The 17,734-nt window shown below is 53.8% G+C and overlaps 1 protein-coding gene across 1 annotated transcript in view; it reads left to right on the top strand.

Moving 5' to 3' along the window:
* Positions 1 to 478: 478 nt before the first annotated feature.
* The window catches only part of Bmp7 (bone morphogenetic protein 7), a 73,365-nt gene continuing 56,109 nt past the window's right edge, over positions 479 to 17,734 (top strand). Inside the window, exon 1 of the mRNA XM_052184432.1 lies at positions 479 to 1,419. Coding sequence (XP_052040392.1) covers positions 1,005 to 1,419 — 415 coding nt within the window. The 5' untranslated portion in view covers positions 479 to 1,004. The remainder of the gene's footprint in view (positions 1,420 to 17,734) is intronic.

The raw sequence follows: 17,734 nt of genomic DNA, 5'->3' as shown, positions 1-17,734 counted from the left end.
GGAGGGGCAGGGAGAGAGAGTTCCCGGAGCAAAAGCCAGGGTAGCAGATCTGGCAGGCGGTGGGAGTTCGGGGGTGGGGGTGGGGGTGTCTGCATGACTGGAGCAAATTGAGTGTTCGGGAGGTTCGAAAGATGAGCCGGGTTCAAGAGTGGCCATCTCTGAGGAGCCTTCTCGGATTCCTGCGCTCTCTCCCGGATGCTTTCCTAGCACAGCCCATAGTCGCTACACTTTGGCCACTTCCAAGTGCGAGTCTCGAGAAGGCTGGGCAGCCTCGGATTCTTCTCTCTGCGCCCCTGCTGCGTTCGTCCCAGTGCCGGACACCCGGTGGGCACTCGGTAAATATTTGTAGAGCGCCCTGGGAGGAATGAATGAAGCCATTGGGCCGGGCTCGGGGAGGGCGGGGACAAGCGCAGGTGGGAGGCCGCGGGAGCGGGAGGGGCGGGGAAGTCGGTCTTCCCGCTCCTCCCCCCCTCCCTGGCCCCAGCGCGCCCAACTCCGGGGCTCCCGAGGCGGCTGGCGGGCGATCCGGAGCGCGCAGGGCCCCTGTTTTGGGCGCGCGGGAGATCGGAAGGGGGTTTGTTGCTGGTGCCCGCGGGCCCGAGCGCGATCAGAGCGGGAGGAGGGAGCGAGGGTTCTCCCAGCGCCCAGCTGCCTCCCCGGCACTCGCTCTCCGGACTTGAAGTCTGCAAGCTGCTGCTCCTCCCACCCCGGCCCGCCTCCTCGCTCTCTTGCTCGCTCTCTTGCTCGCTCTCTGGAGTTGCTGTGCTAGCCTTGCTGTGCGTCCTGGCGAGTGCGGGCCGAGGGGCCCCGGGCCAGAACTGAGTAGAGGACCCGGGCGTCCCGGGTAGAGCGCAGCCGGCCAGGAAGTGGCCATGTGTGGCGAGGCCGCGGTAAAGCTCGTCTGCAGCAAGTGACCTCGGGTCGTGGACCGCTGCCCTGCCCCCTCCGCTGCCACCTGGGGCGGCGCGGGCCCGGTGCCCCGGATCGCGCGTAGAGCCGGCGCGATGCACGTGCGCTCGCTGCGCGCTGCGGCGCCACACAGCTTCGTGGCGCTCTGGGCGCCTCTGTTCTTGCTGCGCTCCGCCCTGGCTGACTTCAGCCTGGACAACGAGGTGCACTCCAGCTTCATCCACCGGCGCCTCCGTAGCCAGGAGCGGCGGGAGATGCAGCGGGAGATCCTGTCCATCTTGGGCTTGCCCCATCGCCCGCGCCCGCACCTCCAGGGAAAGCATAATTCGGCGCCCATGTTCATGTTGGACCTGTACAACGCCATGGCGGTGGAGGAGAGCGGGCCCGACGGACAGGGCTTCTCCTACCCCTACAAGGCCGTCTTCAGTACCCAGGGTCCCCCTTTGGCCAGCCTACAGGACAGCCACTTCCTCACCGACGCCGACATGGTCATGAGCTTCGTCAACCTAGGTGAGTGGTAGCGGGAGGGGATATATCTCACTTTGGGGCAGGGTCGCTGCGTACAGCCACTGTGGCCCACCTTTCTATTTGCAAAACATCGGTGCCCTCCAGATACTCTCGCACCGGGGTCTTAGTAGACTTTAAGCTCTGTGCGTCTCCGGTAAGTCATGCCGGTTCGGCTCGGAGGATTTGTGGGGGCTACGGAGAGGGAAGGACCGGCCCTAAGTCTCTTTGCCTGCTCCGCCGCGGGTTCATCTCGTGCAGGGGCGGGAGGTCCCGGCACGGCAGCGGCTTAGTTCAAAGCGCCCTGCTGGGTCGTGTAAGCTGAACCGGCTTCAGCGGCCCGCGCTACCTGGATTTAAAGGGCCCTTGTGGGCAAAACTGCCTTCCCGCCTTTCCTCTGCCCCTCTGAGGCCAGCTTGGCTCTGGCCTTCCGCGCATCCCCTTTCCTTCCCCTCTCTGGCCAGCCCTTACCTGTCCCTTTGCGGTGTGCCGGTCTGCGTGCGCTCTGGAGTGTCGCGGGGCTCCTCTCCGAGCCGCCAGTCGCCCACCTTTGGACTCTCGACTGGAGCCGGGGAAAAGAACGTTGCCATTGCGAGTTTTCTATTTTAAATATTTAATGATAGGTCCCGGGCGGGCAGACTCCATTTTCAGCGTTTATCACGTGTGGAGCGCAAACCACGGGTTTTGGCGATTGGGTGGCTGGGAACCTCGGAACAGAGGCCGCCATGGAATGGCTGGGGAACCCGTTTCCCTACTGTAGTTCCAGCCAACCCAGTGATGCGAGGCTGGGTTGCGACTGGTCTGAGACAGCTCCCCCTGCATCTGTGCGCTCACACGTATTCAACTTGAACAAACTAACCCCCAGCTGTGCGCTGTGGGGCTGATCATCAAATATTTGGCTTTGGTGATAACAAGTCCTGATAGTGTCGTTTCCTGAGTCGCTTTTATTCTGCTTGTGGAAGTTGCTGAGAAAATCCCAGGTCAAGACACCAAACACACTGTGGGCGCCGTCTCAACTTGGAAATAATGAAGCTTGAAGACCACCCCTCCCTCAGTGGGCACCTGGGGCTCCGAAGGGATCTCTGAGGAAGACAGGCTCCGCCTTAATCCTCTCAGCTCCAGATAGAGGCCCTGGAGTTTCTGGGAGACCATTGTCTGGTTCCATTAAAGGTCAAAAATATCAAATAATGAATCAAGGGTCAGGGTGTAAAGGTGGGGTGATAGAGCTGCCGACATAATAATAGAGCAAAATCAAACTCTCCTCAGACACTTGTTAAGAAGAGGCCCTGCTTTGGAACAGCCTCCAAGCCCTGGAGGTAGGAAAAGGCCAGTTGCAGAGAGATTTTCCTGGGGGGGGTAGGAGGTTGATGCTGAGAGGTGGAGGGTGTCTTTCACTGTGTCCGTTTACTAAATATACGGATTTATTACCAAAAACTAAGGTAGACTCCTTAATAGATGCTAAGCAGTAGTAAGTGGTCAGCAGGGATCTGAGGCCATCCTGAAGCCAGGCTTAAACAAGGCCCTTTCCCTGGGAAGGGTGAGGGCTGATGGCCTCCTCTGCTCTCTCCTGTGATCTCCAGCGAGGTACTGCGTCCTGGCTCACCCATGGAGCCTTGCCTGGCTCAGCAAGCAGTCGTAGATAATCTCTGACTTTGGTGCCAGTCTCAGTGTTTCGGGTCTGGCGCTGTGGGGCCCCAGCGGGCCTCCTGCATCTCAAAGGGCCAGGTGGCTTCCAGGCCCTGCTGGGAACCTGGCGGGGGCGGTTGCTCCCCCTGGCCTTGGGTACAAGCTGGGGCATGCTGCAGAGGCCACAGCTGGGTGGCTTCCTCTGGCTGCACACACACACACACACACACACACACACACACACACACACACACACACCTCTCAGTCCGTTCTTTCTTTCATGTTGAAAGGACAAAGCCTGTCTTGTCTGAGCCTCTTAATCAGTGGGGCTGGCTTTGGGCTTTTGTGGGGCCATCCTGCCTTTCTCAGGCCTGGCTTTCTGGCTCATCACTCCTAATTAGATAGCAGAGTGGCTTTTAACAGAACCCACGGACTGGGTCTTGTCTTCTTTCTCTCTCTGTCACTAAACTTAGAGGTAATTAGGGGAAGCCCCAGACTGTAGCCGCTAAGAGCTTCCTGTAGGTGCATCTTTAATCTCTGCTGGGCCACAGCACAGGCATGAAGGTCCTGCTCCTGCTGGTGTGACTTGGGGGTGGCAGCTGGGTTGGAGAAGAGTGTAGTGACTGGAAACTCATCCCCACACTGAGTCAGCTGAGAAAGCGTAGTCCGATCAGAAATAGACAAGAGTTTTAGAATGCCAAGTTCACTCTTACCTTTTGCTCCCGAATGAGAAAACATTCTGGTTCCTGTCAAACTGTCGCTTGTCGTCCTTAGAGCGTTTGGTGTTGGTGGTAGAGACTGACTCCCCCCATACACATCTCCTCCATTCCTCCTCAGGCTGCCTGCTTGGGGCCCCTGCCTCAGCTCCGAAGGCTTTTGCAGATCAACTGCCCCGTTATCCTCCTGTCTGCAGCCAAACTGGTTTTTGTTCTTGTAAGTTGTTCTCCCTGGAATTTGAGCAGTTTGCCAGGCCTACTGGGATCTACACTAGGGGAAAATTTACAACAAAACCAGGTGCTGCGTGTGAGGACTTGACTGTCCCAGATGACAAAGACCAGCCTGAAACATAAAGTCCCTGGGAAAGCCAGCGAGCGACTTGCGCGGGACACCCTTCCTCCCTGCTCTGGCCCCAAAGTTCAATAGCAAGATCTGTAAACTGGTTTGGATTAACAAGCCCCCTACTCCTCTGGGTAAACTTCATTTTGGAATTCAAAACAGGCCACACTCTCTCAAACAGTCCTCAGGCAAAGTTGGTCCTGCAGAGACTTGAGTCTAGCCATTAACCCCAGCTACTCTTTCTTTGGGGAAACCCAACAATCCTGTTCAGAATCTTCTAGAAAGCCAACTGTCTTGGAGAGGGTGTATGTGACTCCTGTTTATCTCTGGGCCAGGTTAGGAAGGAATGAGATTTGTTTAACCTTCGAAGCTAAGTTAGAAAAAGCAGCCGGTTAGAACCCTGTCATTATTGTAGCCAGCACATAAAAGTGGCTTTTGTTAACTTGTTCTGGAAGGCAGAGGTGAGGCCTAGCAGTGTGCTTTTCCACTTTACCCCCATCTGGTTGTCCTTTTTGGAGACAAGTGTTTGGCGTTAAGATCTCTCCTTTACCCTTCCAAACAGATCCTACCACTGGGGAGTGGTAGGGAAAGGTTCTGTTACAATTTAAACATGTCCTTTGGGGAGTGCGCCACAGAGCATGGCTGCAGGCGCCTGCAGCTGTAAGCTGGCCCGCCTTAGAATTTGGAAGGGGCTCCTTCACATTCCAGTCTTTTCTGGTTAGCAGAGGAAGGTTAATAGAGATGTCACACGGCTTTCCCCTTCCCCTTCTCTCTCCTCTCCTCTCCTCTCCTCTCCTCTCCTCTCCTCTCCTCTCCTCTCCTCTCCTCTCCTCTCCTCTCCTCTCCACAGATCAACTTCACCATAGGGGTGCACCAAACAGCTGTGTTTTCAGTAACCTTTTCAAAGTCACTTTTAAACCTCATTTTCCTGGATCTATAAATCAAAGATTTCCCCCTCCCCTTTTCCCAAGGATATTATGTGACCCAGATTTGAACTGTTTTGGACCTTTTGTGTGTATTTCCCTTCTGCAATCAAGGCGGGCTAAGGCTGGGCCCTGGGCGGCAGCTCAGATGGCTGCTTTGGATTTTTATCCCAGGGCGGTCATTTGGGTCACTTGGGAAGTTGAGAAGTGGTTTGGAGGAGACCGGTTGATTGTTTTCCTGCGTGAATGAAAGAAAGCGAGACCCTCAGAGACCCAGCTCCAGGGCCCAGGGTTTGGGGGCCGTACCTTAGCAACGATGGTGGCAGCCAGCCTCAAGCCTTTGCCTAGATTAACACAGAGGGTGGACCGTCCCCTGACCGCTGGCATGCCTGCGCTGTGAGTGCATGTCATATGCCTGCCGAACTGGAAGGCAAGTGATGATTTCATCCCAGGCAGAGCCCCGTGGAGGTTGATTGATGACCCCGTCGTCGCTTTCATATCTCGCCCACCCCACTTGCTAAGGTCATATTTGGCCCTCGCAGAGCCTCACAGTGTCCTCCGGCTGCCTTCTCCACCCTTCCCACCCTGCCCCTCCATGTAGCTGTGGAATGGAGAACACTTCCCATCCAGCAGCAGTCTGGGCTCCTCGGCCCACGCGACTGGGGCCCATGGACGGCAGGGGATGCGGCTGGCCGGCTGCACAGCGTGCCTTCGCCTTGGGGTGCGAGCTCCGCTCTCTCCGTGTCTCTGGGGTCAGGGCGCAGGAGGGATGTATAGGATCTGTCTTGTTATTGTCAGAAGGAATGCACTCGGGGATTAGCGGGAGAGCAAGGTGGTGGGAGGGAGCCGCAGCTGTGTACACTTATTATAAAAGATTTAAGTCCCACTGGTAAAATCAATATATTGAATTGCATAGCCCTCTGCTTTTAATTAGTTTAAATCAAACGCGCCCATGCTGTTTTAACTCCCCTTGCCTCCCTCCTTGGGGTGAGGAAACGCCAATATTTACATAGAAACTGATAACACTTTCAGCCCCACACACTCCAATGACCCAGGCTTGATGGATCCCAGGTCGACGAGGGGTTGGGATGGGTGATGTCAGTGGGAAGAGGGACATAGGTGACGCCTAGGACTTGGACCTGTTGTTGGGACGCAGAGGGCGTGTGTTTAGAGACAGTGTTGGTGACCTTGGACTTTTAACAAAGAAGCTTTTTGTATAGGCACTCAGAAAAGCTGGGATTCACCAATTTGCCCCCCCCCCAACATTCTTGCAAAACCATTCAGGGGCTCCGCCAGCCTGTAGGGTTCTTTGTGCCGGGGGCAGCTTGGGGCGCGTGCTTTATTTATTCCAGAACTCTCCTTCCTAGTCCCTGCAAGTGTTTATAGAGGCAGGGTGGCTTGCACTGTAAGCTCACTCACTCACATGCACCGCCGTGGCTATTTTGCGAGCCGGTCGGTCGGTCATATCAGCTGTGTGCTCAGCTGGGATTGAATTCCCCGGGTTTTGCAGCAAATGGCATTTGACAAACACTATTTGACAAAAAAATGTGACTTGGTATTTCTTAATGTGGAACAGATATTTCACGGTTAACCTCCTCCCCCCCCCCCCCCCCGCCCCCGCCAGGGGTGAAAAATTGCTCGACCCCCAAGGGCAGTGGCGGTGCAGATGAACACCAGGGCTGGGGCTGGGAACTGCCCCCCCCCCAGGATGGGCTGTTTATGATTTGGGGGATGTCAGGAGTGCACGGAGCCCGACACGCCCCGTTGTGAAGCTTGGAGGAGCGTGTGCCAGGCTGTCCTTTCAACATTTGTGTCGGAAGGCATCGCGGGGAGCAGCGCAAAGCCCCTGCTGATCCTCTAGGAGTGGATCGAATTAATGAGGCCTCTGCGAACACCAGGGTTTGAGTAACTACTTTATCGTTTGAGAACCAGAGTGCTTATAATCTGGTTCCTGTACCAACATGTTTAACGTGTGTTAATGCATTTCCAAACCGGAGTGCTCAGCACAGCTCTGCTTTTCATTAATTGATGTCAGTAGCATGGTACAGTGTTTCAAAGGGCCGGCCAAGCATAAACTGTGTTTCCAATTTCCTTCCTTTCCTGTGTTTGGGATGCCATTGTTAATTTGTTCCCATGCAGGAGCCGGGGCTGCCAACCGGCTTTCTATAAAGGGCTTCACAGTGAAGGCTCCCAGCCCTGGCTCATGCTCGGGCGGCCTGGCCAAGTTTCCTGACACTTTGCAGTTAATTCTGGATGATCTATGGGGTGGGGGGTTGGGGGCTTCCCTGCGAGGAACGGAAGTTCTTGGTGACAGCGGTGGGTGTGGCTTGGCAAGAGAGCCCTGAGGAACATCCACAGTAATTCTTTTTAGACACAGCTTAAACCCATGCGTCTGTTTCCACCCTGGTAGAATAGCGACTGAGTGACCTTGGGCGAGCTATTTTATCTTTGAGTCTGTCCCCTCACTCCTTAAAAGCTGGGTGACAGTCCTCTCCTTAACAGAATCTCAAGGAAACACAAGTCTCATCATCCCAGAAGGAGTTGTATACTAAATGCACTTCTTGATGTTGAGGTGGGTAAAGCTGTACTCATTTTGGTATGTTAGTCTAAATTTCAGCTAAAAAGTTTATTACATTTATTTATTGGGCAGGAGGTGCACCTGTGGCACATGGAAGTTAGAAGACAACCTATTGGGCTGGAGAGATGGCTCAGTGGTTAAGAGCACCGACTGCTCTTCCAGAGGTCCTGAGTTTAATTCTCAGCAGCCACATGGTGGCTCACAACCATCTGTAATGAGATCTGATGCCCTCTTCTGGTGTGTCTGAAGAGAGCAATGGTGTACCCATGTACATAAGATAAATAAATCTTTTTTATAAAAGAAGACAACCTCTGGAAGCCAGTTCCCCCCCTTCCGCCATGATGGTTTTGGAGATCAAACTCAGTTGGTCAGGCTTGGCAGCAAAGGTTTTACCTGCTGAGCTATTGTGCCCGCCTCTACATTTCAGTTTTTAAAAAGATTATTCCCTCTGTCTGTCTCTGTCTGTCTCTCTGTCTCTCTCTGTGTCTCTGTCTCTGTCTCTCTCTCTCTCTCACACACACACACACACACGCACACGCACACGCACACGCACGGGTACTCACAATTGCCTACCGAGGCCAGAAGAGGATGTCTGATTCCTTGAGACTGAGTTCCCAGCATTTGTGAGCCTTCCTATGTGGGTGCTGGGGGAGTCACAACTCTCAGCTTCATGATCAAGCACCAAGCGTCCTTTAGCATGGAGGCTCACCAGAAATTTTCATTTCTAAGTAGTTGACTGTAAATATTGAGATCAAGTGCTGGTGTGTGACTTGAGTAGGAGAGTCCTTGTCCAGCACATGGGAGGCCCTGGGTCCAGTGCCCAAACCACACATCAGATCAGATGTGCAATGCCTGCTCTTGGGAGGCAGAGGGAGGACAGTCAGGAAGATCAGAGCTGGCTTTGGCTATGGATCACTTTCAAGGCCAGCCCGGGCTACACATTAAAAAAAAGTATACAGAAACCGAGATCAAGCATTTGAAATATAGGAAGATGTCCAGAGTTAAGTTTCCTCCTTTTCTATCAGAGACGTAGAAATTGACTTTCTCTATCTACTCCACCCCATCAGCAAAGACTCTGGACCACTCCCCATAATGCCCTCTGACACACATGAGAACAGAACACCCACCCACCTCACCAGCGGGGAACGGAGCAAATGCTGACTCTTTCTCTGGATTTTTTTGTTTTGTTTTGTTTTTTCGAGACAGGGTTCTCTGTGTAGCCCTGGCTATCCTGGAACTCACTCTGTACACCAGACTGGCCTCGAACTCAGAAATCCACCTGCCTCTGCCTCCCAGAGTGCTGGGATTAAAGGCGTGTGCCACCGCCACCCGGCTTTCTCTGGATTTTAACATCTGTGGTTATTTTATTATTTTATTTTTTAAATCACTACCGGGGAGACCGAGATGGAATGAAGGGTATGTATAGAAACTTCAAATAAAAACTTATTCCAACATGAAAAAGTTTAATTAAAAAAAGAAATCTCATTACCCAAAGTATTTCTTCCCACCCCTTTTTGGAAGCCGGTCAAAGTACAAATCGTCTTTCCCTTCAGGGGAGTGACAAGCCCAGAGCCTTCATTAACTGAGCCTGCAGCGTCTTGAGTGTGATTGGAGCAGGTGCAAGGGGCCCCTGGCCCCCCTGCAGCCCCCTGCCCCCTCCTCCCCCCTCCCCAACTCCTGCAGCTAGCTCTGTACAACCGACATCAGTAAACCCTGGTGTGGATTCCTCAGAGGCTAGAGGAGCAGAGAGATCATGTCCGAGGCCTGAGGCAGATGTGGGTGCCCTCCTTCCAGGGCCCCACAAATTTCCTCAGCTCTCGGTGCCATTCGGAGAGTCGAACGTGGTGTGTGTGCAGACAGCTCAGCTTCTTGAAAGACCGCGTGTTCTGTCCCATCTTTATCTCCCTGAAGCCTTTGGGCTTCCATCTCTGGAGTCATGCTTAATTAAGTTTGTCAGTGAGTAGGGTCTTGTGCTTCTCTGTGTTCTGAAGCCCCTGGTCTGAGGCCTGGGCATCCCCACTGTCTCTCATCATCGTCACTGTTGCTAAACGGTTAAGTGGCATTAAACCTTGTCTCTTTGTCTGATGGGCCAGTGGCTCACCTGCCTGGTGACCTTATACAATCGTGCATGTGCAAAAAAACGCATCTGTGTGTGCACGTGCAGACACAGGCACAAGCACATGCGTGCTTGTACATGCAAGAAGCACATTCACATACATGTGCCTATCCACACGCGTGCACATGTAAATACATACAGCCTACAGGCTCTGGTTGCTTTGGCTTTTGGTGAAGGACTCCAGCCCTCCTGGCTGCCTTGCACAATTCTCAGAGTGCACCAGGTGTTCACCAGTCAGTTGTCCATGCCTGGGCGCATGGGGGGGGGCGGTGACATTCCAGACAGAGTCCTGTGATGTGTCTGATCTCATGCCCCCACCCCCACCCCCGGTACATTTTGAATGCACAGCCTACATAGAAGCAAAGTAAATAGCAGGTTGGGAGAATTTTTTTTTTTCTGCTTTATAAAAGGCACAGTTGAGACTAACAGGGTTAGCAGGGCCCCGAGAGGAAGACAACACAGACTCTTCCTGTTTGTTTGTTACCAGGAATTGCATGCGAACTGTCCCCACCAGCTCGTGTGTTTGAACACCTGGGGCCCAGCTGGTGGCAGTGTTTCAGGGTGTTGTGGAACTGTTTGGTAATGTCCTGTGATTTATGGGCGAGTGCCTGGTGATGAGGACACTGCTGTTTTCCCAGAAGATACTGGCTGTCCCTTGTCCCCAAGACTTGGCCGAGTGGAGCACTCTGTCCTCTCAGGCAGTAGAGACAGTTTCTCACTCCCCCGGGATCTGTGTGGCCGAACCGAGCCGCAGAACTCAGGGTCTTATCTAACCCTCTCTGTAACAGGGCAGGATGACCCTGCAGATTTAGAACTAGCTCTCTATGTAGCCATTTTATTGGGCGTCCCCTGCCTGAGTCCGGCCCCTCCCCCTTTAATTCTCAGTTTTCTGCAGGGTAAGTGCTGTGGGGCAGCCGTACCTTTCCTATTACGTGGGGGCTGTGCTTTTGTGACTGAACACAAGCCTCCTTGCTGGCCTGGGAGGAGGCATGGAGGAAGATAATACGCTATACCCGGAAATAGTTGCTAGGCCTTGATCTTGACTCTGTGGTCCCATCTGATGGATAAGAGAAGGGGAAGCGGGTTCTGGCTCTCCATCCTGATTGTTATAAGACCTCCTCTCTTTGTCATGATGGCAGGGCCTGTGTACCAAGCGGGTTCTGGCTCTCCATCCTGATTGTTATAAGACCTCCTCTCTTCGTCATGATGGCAGGGCCTGTGTACCGAAAGGGGCCGTATGTATACCACTCCTTCTGAGGAAACCCTGGGGCAGCTGCAGATGAGTCAGACCTCACGATGCTGTGTGGACAAGTCTGTGGAAGCAGCCTTACCCTGTGCCCATAGCTTCCAGTTTCAGGGTGTTGTGATCAGGAGAGTTGCCTCTGGATGTCCTCAAACATGGCTTCAGTTCCTTTCTTGTATGTGTGTGTGCATGTGTGGAGGTGTATTTGTATGTGCATGTTTGTGTTAAGTGTGTGTGCATGTATGCATGTGTGTATGCATGTATGCATGTGTGTGTGCATATGTGAGTAGGTATGAGTGTGTACACTCTGAGATGGCGCTGGGAACAAATGGAGCTGTGCAGCTCAAATGCAAAGACCTCTGTCTGTACCCTGGATGACTTAGAGCAAGTCTGGAGAAGCAGTGAGGAGCAGGGGTGGTTAGAGTGTGACCATCTGTAGGCTTAGTACACAGGTTCACTGGGCACCAGAGATGATTGCAGGCTGTAGGCTTCTGTGTACTGTGGTGAGGCCCCGGGTACGGGGAAGGACTTGTGACCTTCAGGGTGAACCTGCTGATTCCGGTTCAGCAGGGCACCAGCATGACTCTCAGTTCTGACCCAAGCCTGTGTTTCTGGTCCACACTTCCACGGGAACGCTGGGTAAAGGGCACAGATAGCAGCTCTACACACCAGCTTTGAGATTCCCTTGTGAATCTCATTGCTCCAAAATGATTTACCTGATTTCATTTTTTTTAAAGGAAGCAACCAGAGTGTCTTCATGGCCTGAGGGCCGGTGGGTACCTGGCATGCTTGTCTCTACAGTGTGCTATGCGATTTAGTCTTTCCCAAGCCTGGGCACACCAGACAAAATCCTCCTGGAGATGTCTGCCAGGTAGAGTCTGCGTCAGGCCTCGTGGCTTTGTGGCCAGGGCCCCCCACGCCCCCAGCTTCCCAGGGCGCTGTGGTAGCATGCCTCCAGTCAGCAGCCAATCAGTCTTCAGACCCATTAGCACAAAGGGGACCCAGGGAGCAACTGGAGACTCAGTGGGGCGGTGCCCAGAGACATTTAAAGCTCCGTTGACCGTCCTGAAAGGCTTAGGATAAAGCAGACATTTGTTCACAAGGCAGGGGCTGTCTGGGGTCTATTCCATTTACTTCTCGGTCTTGAACTTTGTAAAACAGCCCCCCCCTCCAGACCCCCTCCAGACCCCCCTCCATCCCCTTCTCAAGTTCCATTTTCTGACTGACTTGACCTTAACATTTGTTGAGAGACAAGCCCTTAAAAATGGCAGTGGGGCCTGGAACCTTCCAGGGCCAGTAAATGTTTATGGGATGGAGGTACTGGTTGGTCATTCCCCCTCAGGAGGAAACAATAAAGGAGGCGACTTGCCTTTCACCCTTTCAGCCCCTTAATGTATGGATGGGGGTTGGGTAGGTGGCAGGGAGAGTGGGGAAGGGGATCCAGGAATCTTGTGGGCAGTGTGGTTCAACTCCCTGGGAACATGGAGGTTCTTTTGTAAAGAGCTGCTGTGCACCTGGTCCGTGGGGTCGCCCTGCTCTGCACTGTGGGGTAGTCAACCATTTCCTAGGCCTCCACACACTGGCCTAGGAAATGTGACTGACATCACACGTCATGACACTCAAATGTTACCCCCAGAGCTGACTGAGAATCTTCTGGGTGGGGGGAAGCCCCTCCTCTCACTTGGAGACCACTGACTCTGGGTAATTTTTGGGGGAGTTTAGAGAACCAGTTGTAGGCTTGCAGCCCCCAGGCTAAGAGCGGGAATACCACATTCTTGGGGATGGGTCTCTTTCTAATGATGAGAAAGACTGTAGTCACAATGGGACCACTCCTGGATCCTGCCGCCTTCCCGAGAGGCGCCCCAGAGGTGGAGAGGGATACCCAGAGAACCCCTGACTAGTTGTTTTCTCTCTGCCGCCCAGGTAGATGATCCTGTTCCGGCTCCCTACTGGTTAAAGATGCTTAAATGTACACCTGGACCTGTTGGTTGCCTGGAGCCATTCTGGGTCCATCCATGAGCTCTCTCCCGGCTTCCCCAGCAGGAGGGAGACTGGGTGTCCCAGCCTGGGTAATGGAAATAAGCAAGCCTGTGTGCTTCCAAGCTCCACAGAGCAGAGACTGCCCGGGTCTCTCAGATCTCTGCCTGAGGCTCAGCCTAGCAGTGCTCACCTGCTTCCCTTACACCAAGTTTGTTTACATAAAGCAGATGTTAAATAGTCACAAGTGACAATTACCCACAATCCAAGTGTCAGGGATGCTAAATGAACGTCTTGCTGGCCCACAGACTGGGTGTGTTCTCAGACATTTTCAGTATACAGTGGCCCACTAGTGTGGTTTTGTCAGACGTTGTGGTGACCACAAAGCCTGAGTGTCTCCTGTCTGGCCTGCCATGAATATTTGTGGACCCCTAGACCCATGACCCTGCCGTGAACAGACATGGTCTGAGTACATCATGCTTCTGCAGGGACCTCTGCACCCTACTCAGTTTACTCTTCCTAGTTTAGTTGGACCTATGTCTCCTCTGATGTGAATCTCCCTTCCCCCACCCCGTCAGTACTTCACCCCACCTGGCTTTTCCCCAAGTGTTCAGGTCTCTGTCCCATCCCTATTGAAGAATATTTCATGAGCACCCCAGCTCCGAGGCCCACTCCTACCTCTTGGTAGATTCAAGATCTCTTTTTTTGAGCTCAGAGAATTGGTCCCATCTCTAGAATTGACCCTGCTTCCTGACTCGGGGGTGCCCGGTTGATAAGAGCAGAGGGTGGATCAGTATGTGAACTCTATGACCAGGGACCTCAGCTGCGCCCCTGTCTGAGTGCAGGCTATGAAGGTAGCGGGGCGGGGTGGGGGTGGAGCGACCTCAGTCCTACACCTAGGGCACTGGATGGAGGTGGTATGCCTGAGCAGAAACACACCAGCTCAGACAGAAGCTTGCCTGTGTTGACAGGGCACAGGGCAAAACAGGAAGTTGGTGTCATCACTCTGGGCTGATCCTGTTTCACTAGAAAGTTATCTCTCCACTGATTAAGATCTGTCATTGGTCAGGGATTTTCTGGGGACCAGCTGGAGGGGTGCACCGGAACAGAGTACGCATAACCTCTCCTCTGACGTTCCCTAGAAGACTGGCTTGTAGGGACAGGGCTTGCTGCAAGCGAGGGCGGGAAGGTGTGCTCACGGAAGACAGAGGGAGGGTTAGACATGGCTGGCGGGAGCCTCGTTCAGCCGATTAAAAGGTTCTCCCCTCTTGTGGTTTCCTACGCTGACACCTGCTATTTAGGTAGGCCTGCATGGCTGAGTAGAGTCCAAGCTCGCTTCCAAAGCCTGCAGACACAGTGGTGTGCGCAGTAAATGTGCGCCCAAGGCTGGCTGCTGCGATGGTTGTTTTGTGTTTATTGGTACTGGGGACAGAACCCAGGGCCTTAAGCCTCCTGGCCAATGCTCCTCCTTCAAGCTGTACCCTTGGCACATCACTTGCTATTAATCAAACCAGACTCTGTACAGTCCACGGGCTGCTGATAGCCACCTTAACTCCAGCCCGAAGATCTGGCCTTGACAACCCAGGAAGCAGTTCAGTCTTTGCCAGTAACACAACCAGCGGACCCCTTCCAGTATCCTTCTGCACGGGCAAAACCTCTTGACTGTGATCGAAGAAGGTCAGAAGTCCCATCCCCTAGGCGGGAGCGGAGCTGGATGAGAATTTCTGTCTGAGTCCTGCTCAGGGACCTGGGGCAGCTGTCTCCCCGGTCAGAGGGTCAAGGACACGATATCTTGAGCCGTGCGGGAAAAGGCCTTCTGCCTGAGAGCCACTGTTGAGACTGGAACCCTGGTGGACCTTGTCATGGGTGGGGTCTAGCCTTGACTCTCTCTGCTGCTGCTTGTTCCCTCGGGAGATGCTGGGACAGGGCCTGGGTGTTTTTTTCTGATAGACAGTGGGGCAAGAAGGGGACGGGCAGGGAGCTACACGTAGGATGCTTTCTGGCCAGTGTGTGTCTGCTGGGAATAACAGTTCATTTGTCAGAAGTCTCTGGTCGTGGGCATCACAGTTCATCAGTGAGTAGCTTATGTGGTTGGGGGGAGATCCTCGGCTCCCCAAGTGTTAGGAACGGACATACTAGGCCAACGGCTACTGAGTCCTGGGGAGGATGCAGGACCTGTCTAACTAAGGTTCCCAGCACTGTGAGTAGACAGACTATAAGCCCTCCCTGCCTCCTCTGCTACCTGGCCCATCGGGGTAAACAGGGCACAGCTCCTGATTACAGGCTATGCCCCAAGCCCCGCCCGTCACGCCCCAAGCCCCGCCCGTCTGCTTGGTCAGCTTCCCTTGCAGCTCGAAATGGTCCTGCGAGATGTTGTTCTAATGAGCAGACAGGACAGGAAACCCGACGGTTGTACTGTGGGCTGGGAGGCGGTTCCGGAAAAATATTTGGCTTCCTGCTGAGTGACTGCAAAACAAACAAAACTCTGTCTTCTCCCTTTCCTTGCCTTGAGTGTGGTTCTGCGAAGACGCTAGTGCTTGGTGCTGTGACAGCCCTTTTGTGACCAGGAGGCTCGGGGATTCGGGGTCATTGTGTAAACAGTGGCAAATTGGCAGAAAAGACCGCAGAGACAAGTTGGGGACGAGGAGGCTGGACTTCTGAATTTAACTCAGATGTCTGCTGGAGAGAGGCTTGAGGCCTGATCACGTGCTCTCCCATGACTGGGTTGCTTTAGAAGGTAGATCTTACCACACAGATGGGTGGCTGGAGTCAGCTCTGGTCACCTGTGGCTGTGCTGAGGATATAGGGCTTTGTGCCTGCTCTCTGATTGCAGCCGGGTTAGTCATAATAATACTACTAATATCAGTTTACTTGTACCTCCGTCCTCGTGGTTATCCTCTTGGTTCTTAGCATCTTATTTTTGTAACATACATACATTGAATAAAGAATGAGATGTAGGGGTGCCCTCACCCCACTCGGGAGCCCCATATTCTCACACCCAATGGGAGCTCTCATCACTACCTGCCTAAATTTATTTGCCAATCCTTTTCTTAAAAAAAAATTTATTTATTTATTATATGTAAGTACACGGTAGCTGTCTTCAGAAGAGGGCATTGGATCCCATTACAGATGGTTGTGAGCCACCATGTGGTTGCTGGGAATTGAACTCAGGACCCCTGGAAGAGCTGTCAGTGCTCTTCACCACTGAGCCATCTCCCCAGCCCTTGCCAACCCTTTCTGAACGGCAGATTGCAGGAGCCCTGCATGGGAAGGGCCCCGATTGGAGCTTGGAGCGTGGCATACGCCTGTCTGTGGCTTGGCATGCGTCTGCAGTAGGAAGAGCCTCTTCCTCAGTCCAGAGTGGGTCCACAGGGTGTCACCGTGCAGCCCTGGCTGGCCTGGACTCAGCAGAGATCCCTATACCCCATACCCATCTCTGTCTCTGCCTCGAATGCTGGGATTAAAAGGTAAGGATGTGCCACCATGTCTGACTCCCCAGGCAGCTTGAAGAGTGCTTTTGTAGTCCAGACCAGGAGTTTGCGTGTCTCGTGAACTTGAGGAAGTGAGGGCCTTGAAGATTTCCAGTTCCCGCCAAACCATCTCCAGCCACCCAGATGTGGTCTCCGCAAGGCCTCCACAGCAGCTTTTTTTTTTTTTTTGAACTTGGGCTCTCAGCTGTCCATGGTTGGACACGTCTGGGGCCTGAGGTCAGCTCTCCAGGAGACTCTTATTTTGAAAGAGGAGACGGAGCCTGCTTCTCTCTGAGGCACCTGCATCTCTGGGGCTAATGAGTTTAGGTTGATGGAACCCAGACCCCAGGAAGGATTATAAATTCTCATGTGATCGGACTTGCTGCTGAGGGCCTGAGAGCAGCTGTGTCTGCCCAGCTGACCTGCAGCCGCAGCTGCCTGGGGCGGTCTGGGTCTCCCTGGCCCAGTGAGGAAGGAGGGAGCCATGGCTCCACTCCCACCTGGCTGCTGGGCCTGGGCCCCTGCTGGGCTGGCTGTGGGCTGGCTGTGTCTTAGTGGTTTTGCTACATTGTATTCTGGCCTCTGTTGTCAACACTTTTCTCTACAGTCCCTTAAGTAGGGGTCTTTGTGTCACAAGGGGAAGCTGAGCCTTCTAGAGAAGGGCTAACTTGTCCTGAGTCCCTGTCAGTGGTAGGCAGGCATGTCCTGCTGGACTTCCAGGCCCCTGGGGTCACACTCAGCTTCTTCCTGAGTGGAATGGGGCACGAAGTGGAGTTCTGGGCACCATGGGGTGTTGCTCATGCCCGCTGACTGCTGCCCAGAGAACCTGGCCCCTGAGTGGTAGGCAGAGCTGAGGTGAACTGAAGAGAGATGGCAGCCATCTTTGAAGGCCTTTGAAGGTACTGGAGGCTCCACAGATGTCATGTGTCCCAGCAGTTGTCAAAGCGGGGTCCCCAGGCAGCACTGTGACCTTTGGGAACAGGCTGTGCCCAATCTCGGAGCATGTGGCAACTGAGGTTCAGCCGTCTGTGTGGTGACAGTCTGCATCTAGAGGGAGCAGTGTGGAGCCTCCCATGGCCCAGGTCCTTGGATCTGGACCCAAAGCACATACCCAGAATGCGGAGGCACACCCCGGCTCTGACCCACGGTAGAAACTGATGTTCGGTTCCTGCGGTAGGCAGCACAGGGTAGCCATGTTCTAGATGGGACACGATAGAGAGACCACGTGAGATTAGCCATGAGCTGTGCGTGCCGGGCAGAAATGGGACCCAGGGCCAGGTGAGTCTGGGGCAGAGCCCAACACGTGTCACCTAGGCATGTCTGACAACTGTC

Source organism: Apodemus sylvaticus, chromosome 5 (assembly GCF_947179515.1).
Source record: "Apodemus sylvaticus chromosome 5, mApoSyl1.1, whole genome shotgun sequence".
NCBI classification, from domain to species: Eukaryota; Metazoa; Chordata; class Mammalia; order Rodentia; family Muridae; genus Apodemus; species Apodemus sylvaticus.
Note: the sequence above shows the minus strand (reverse complement) of the source record. Positions and strands in the feature narration are given on the sequence as shown.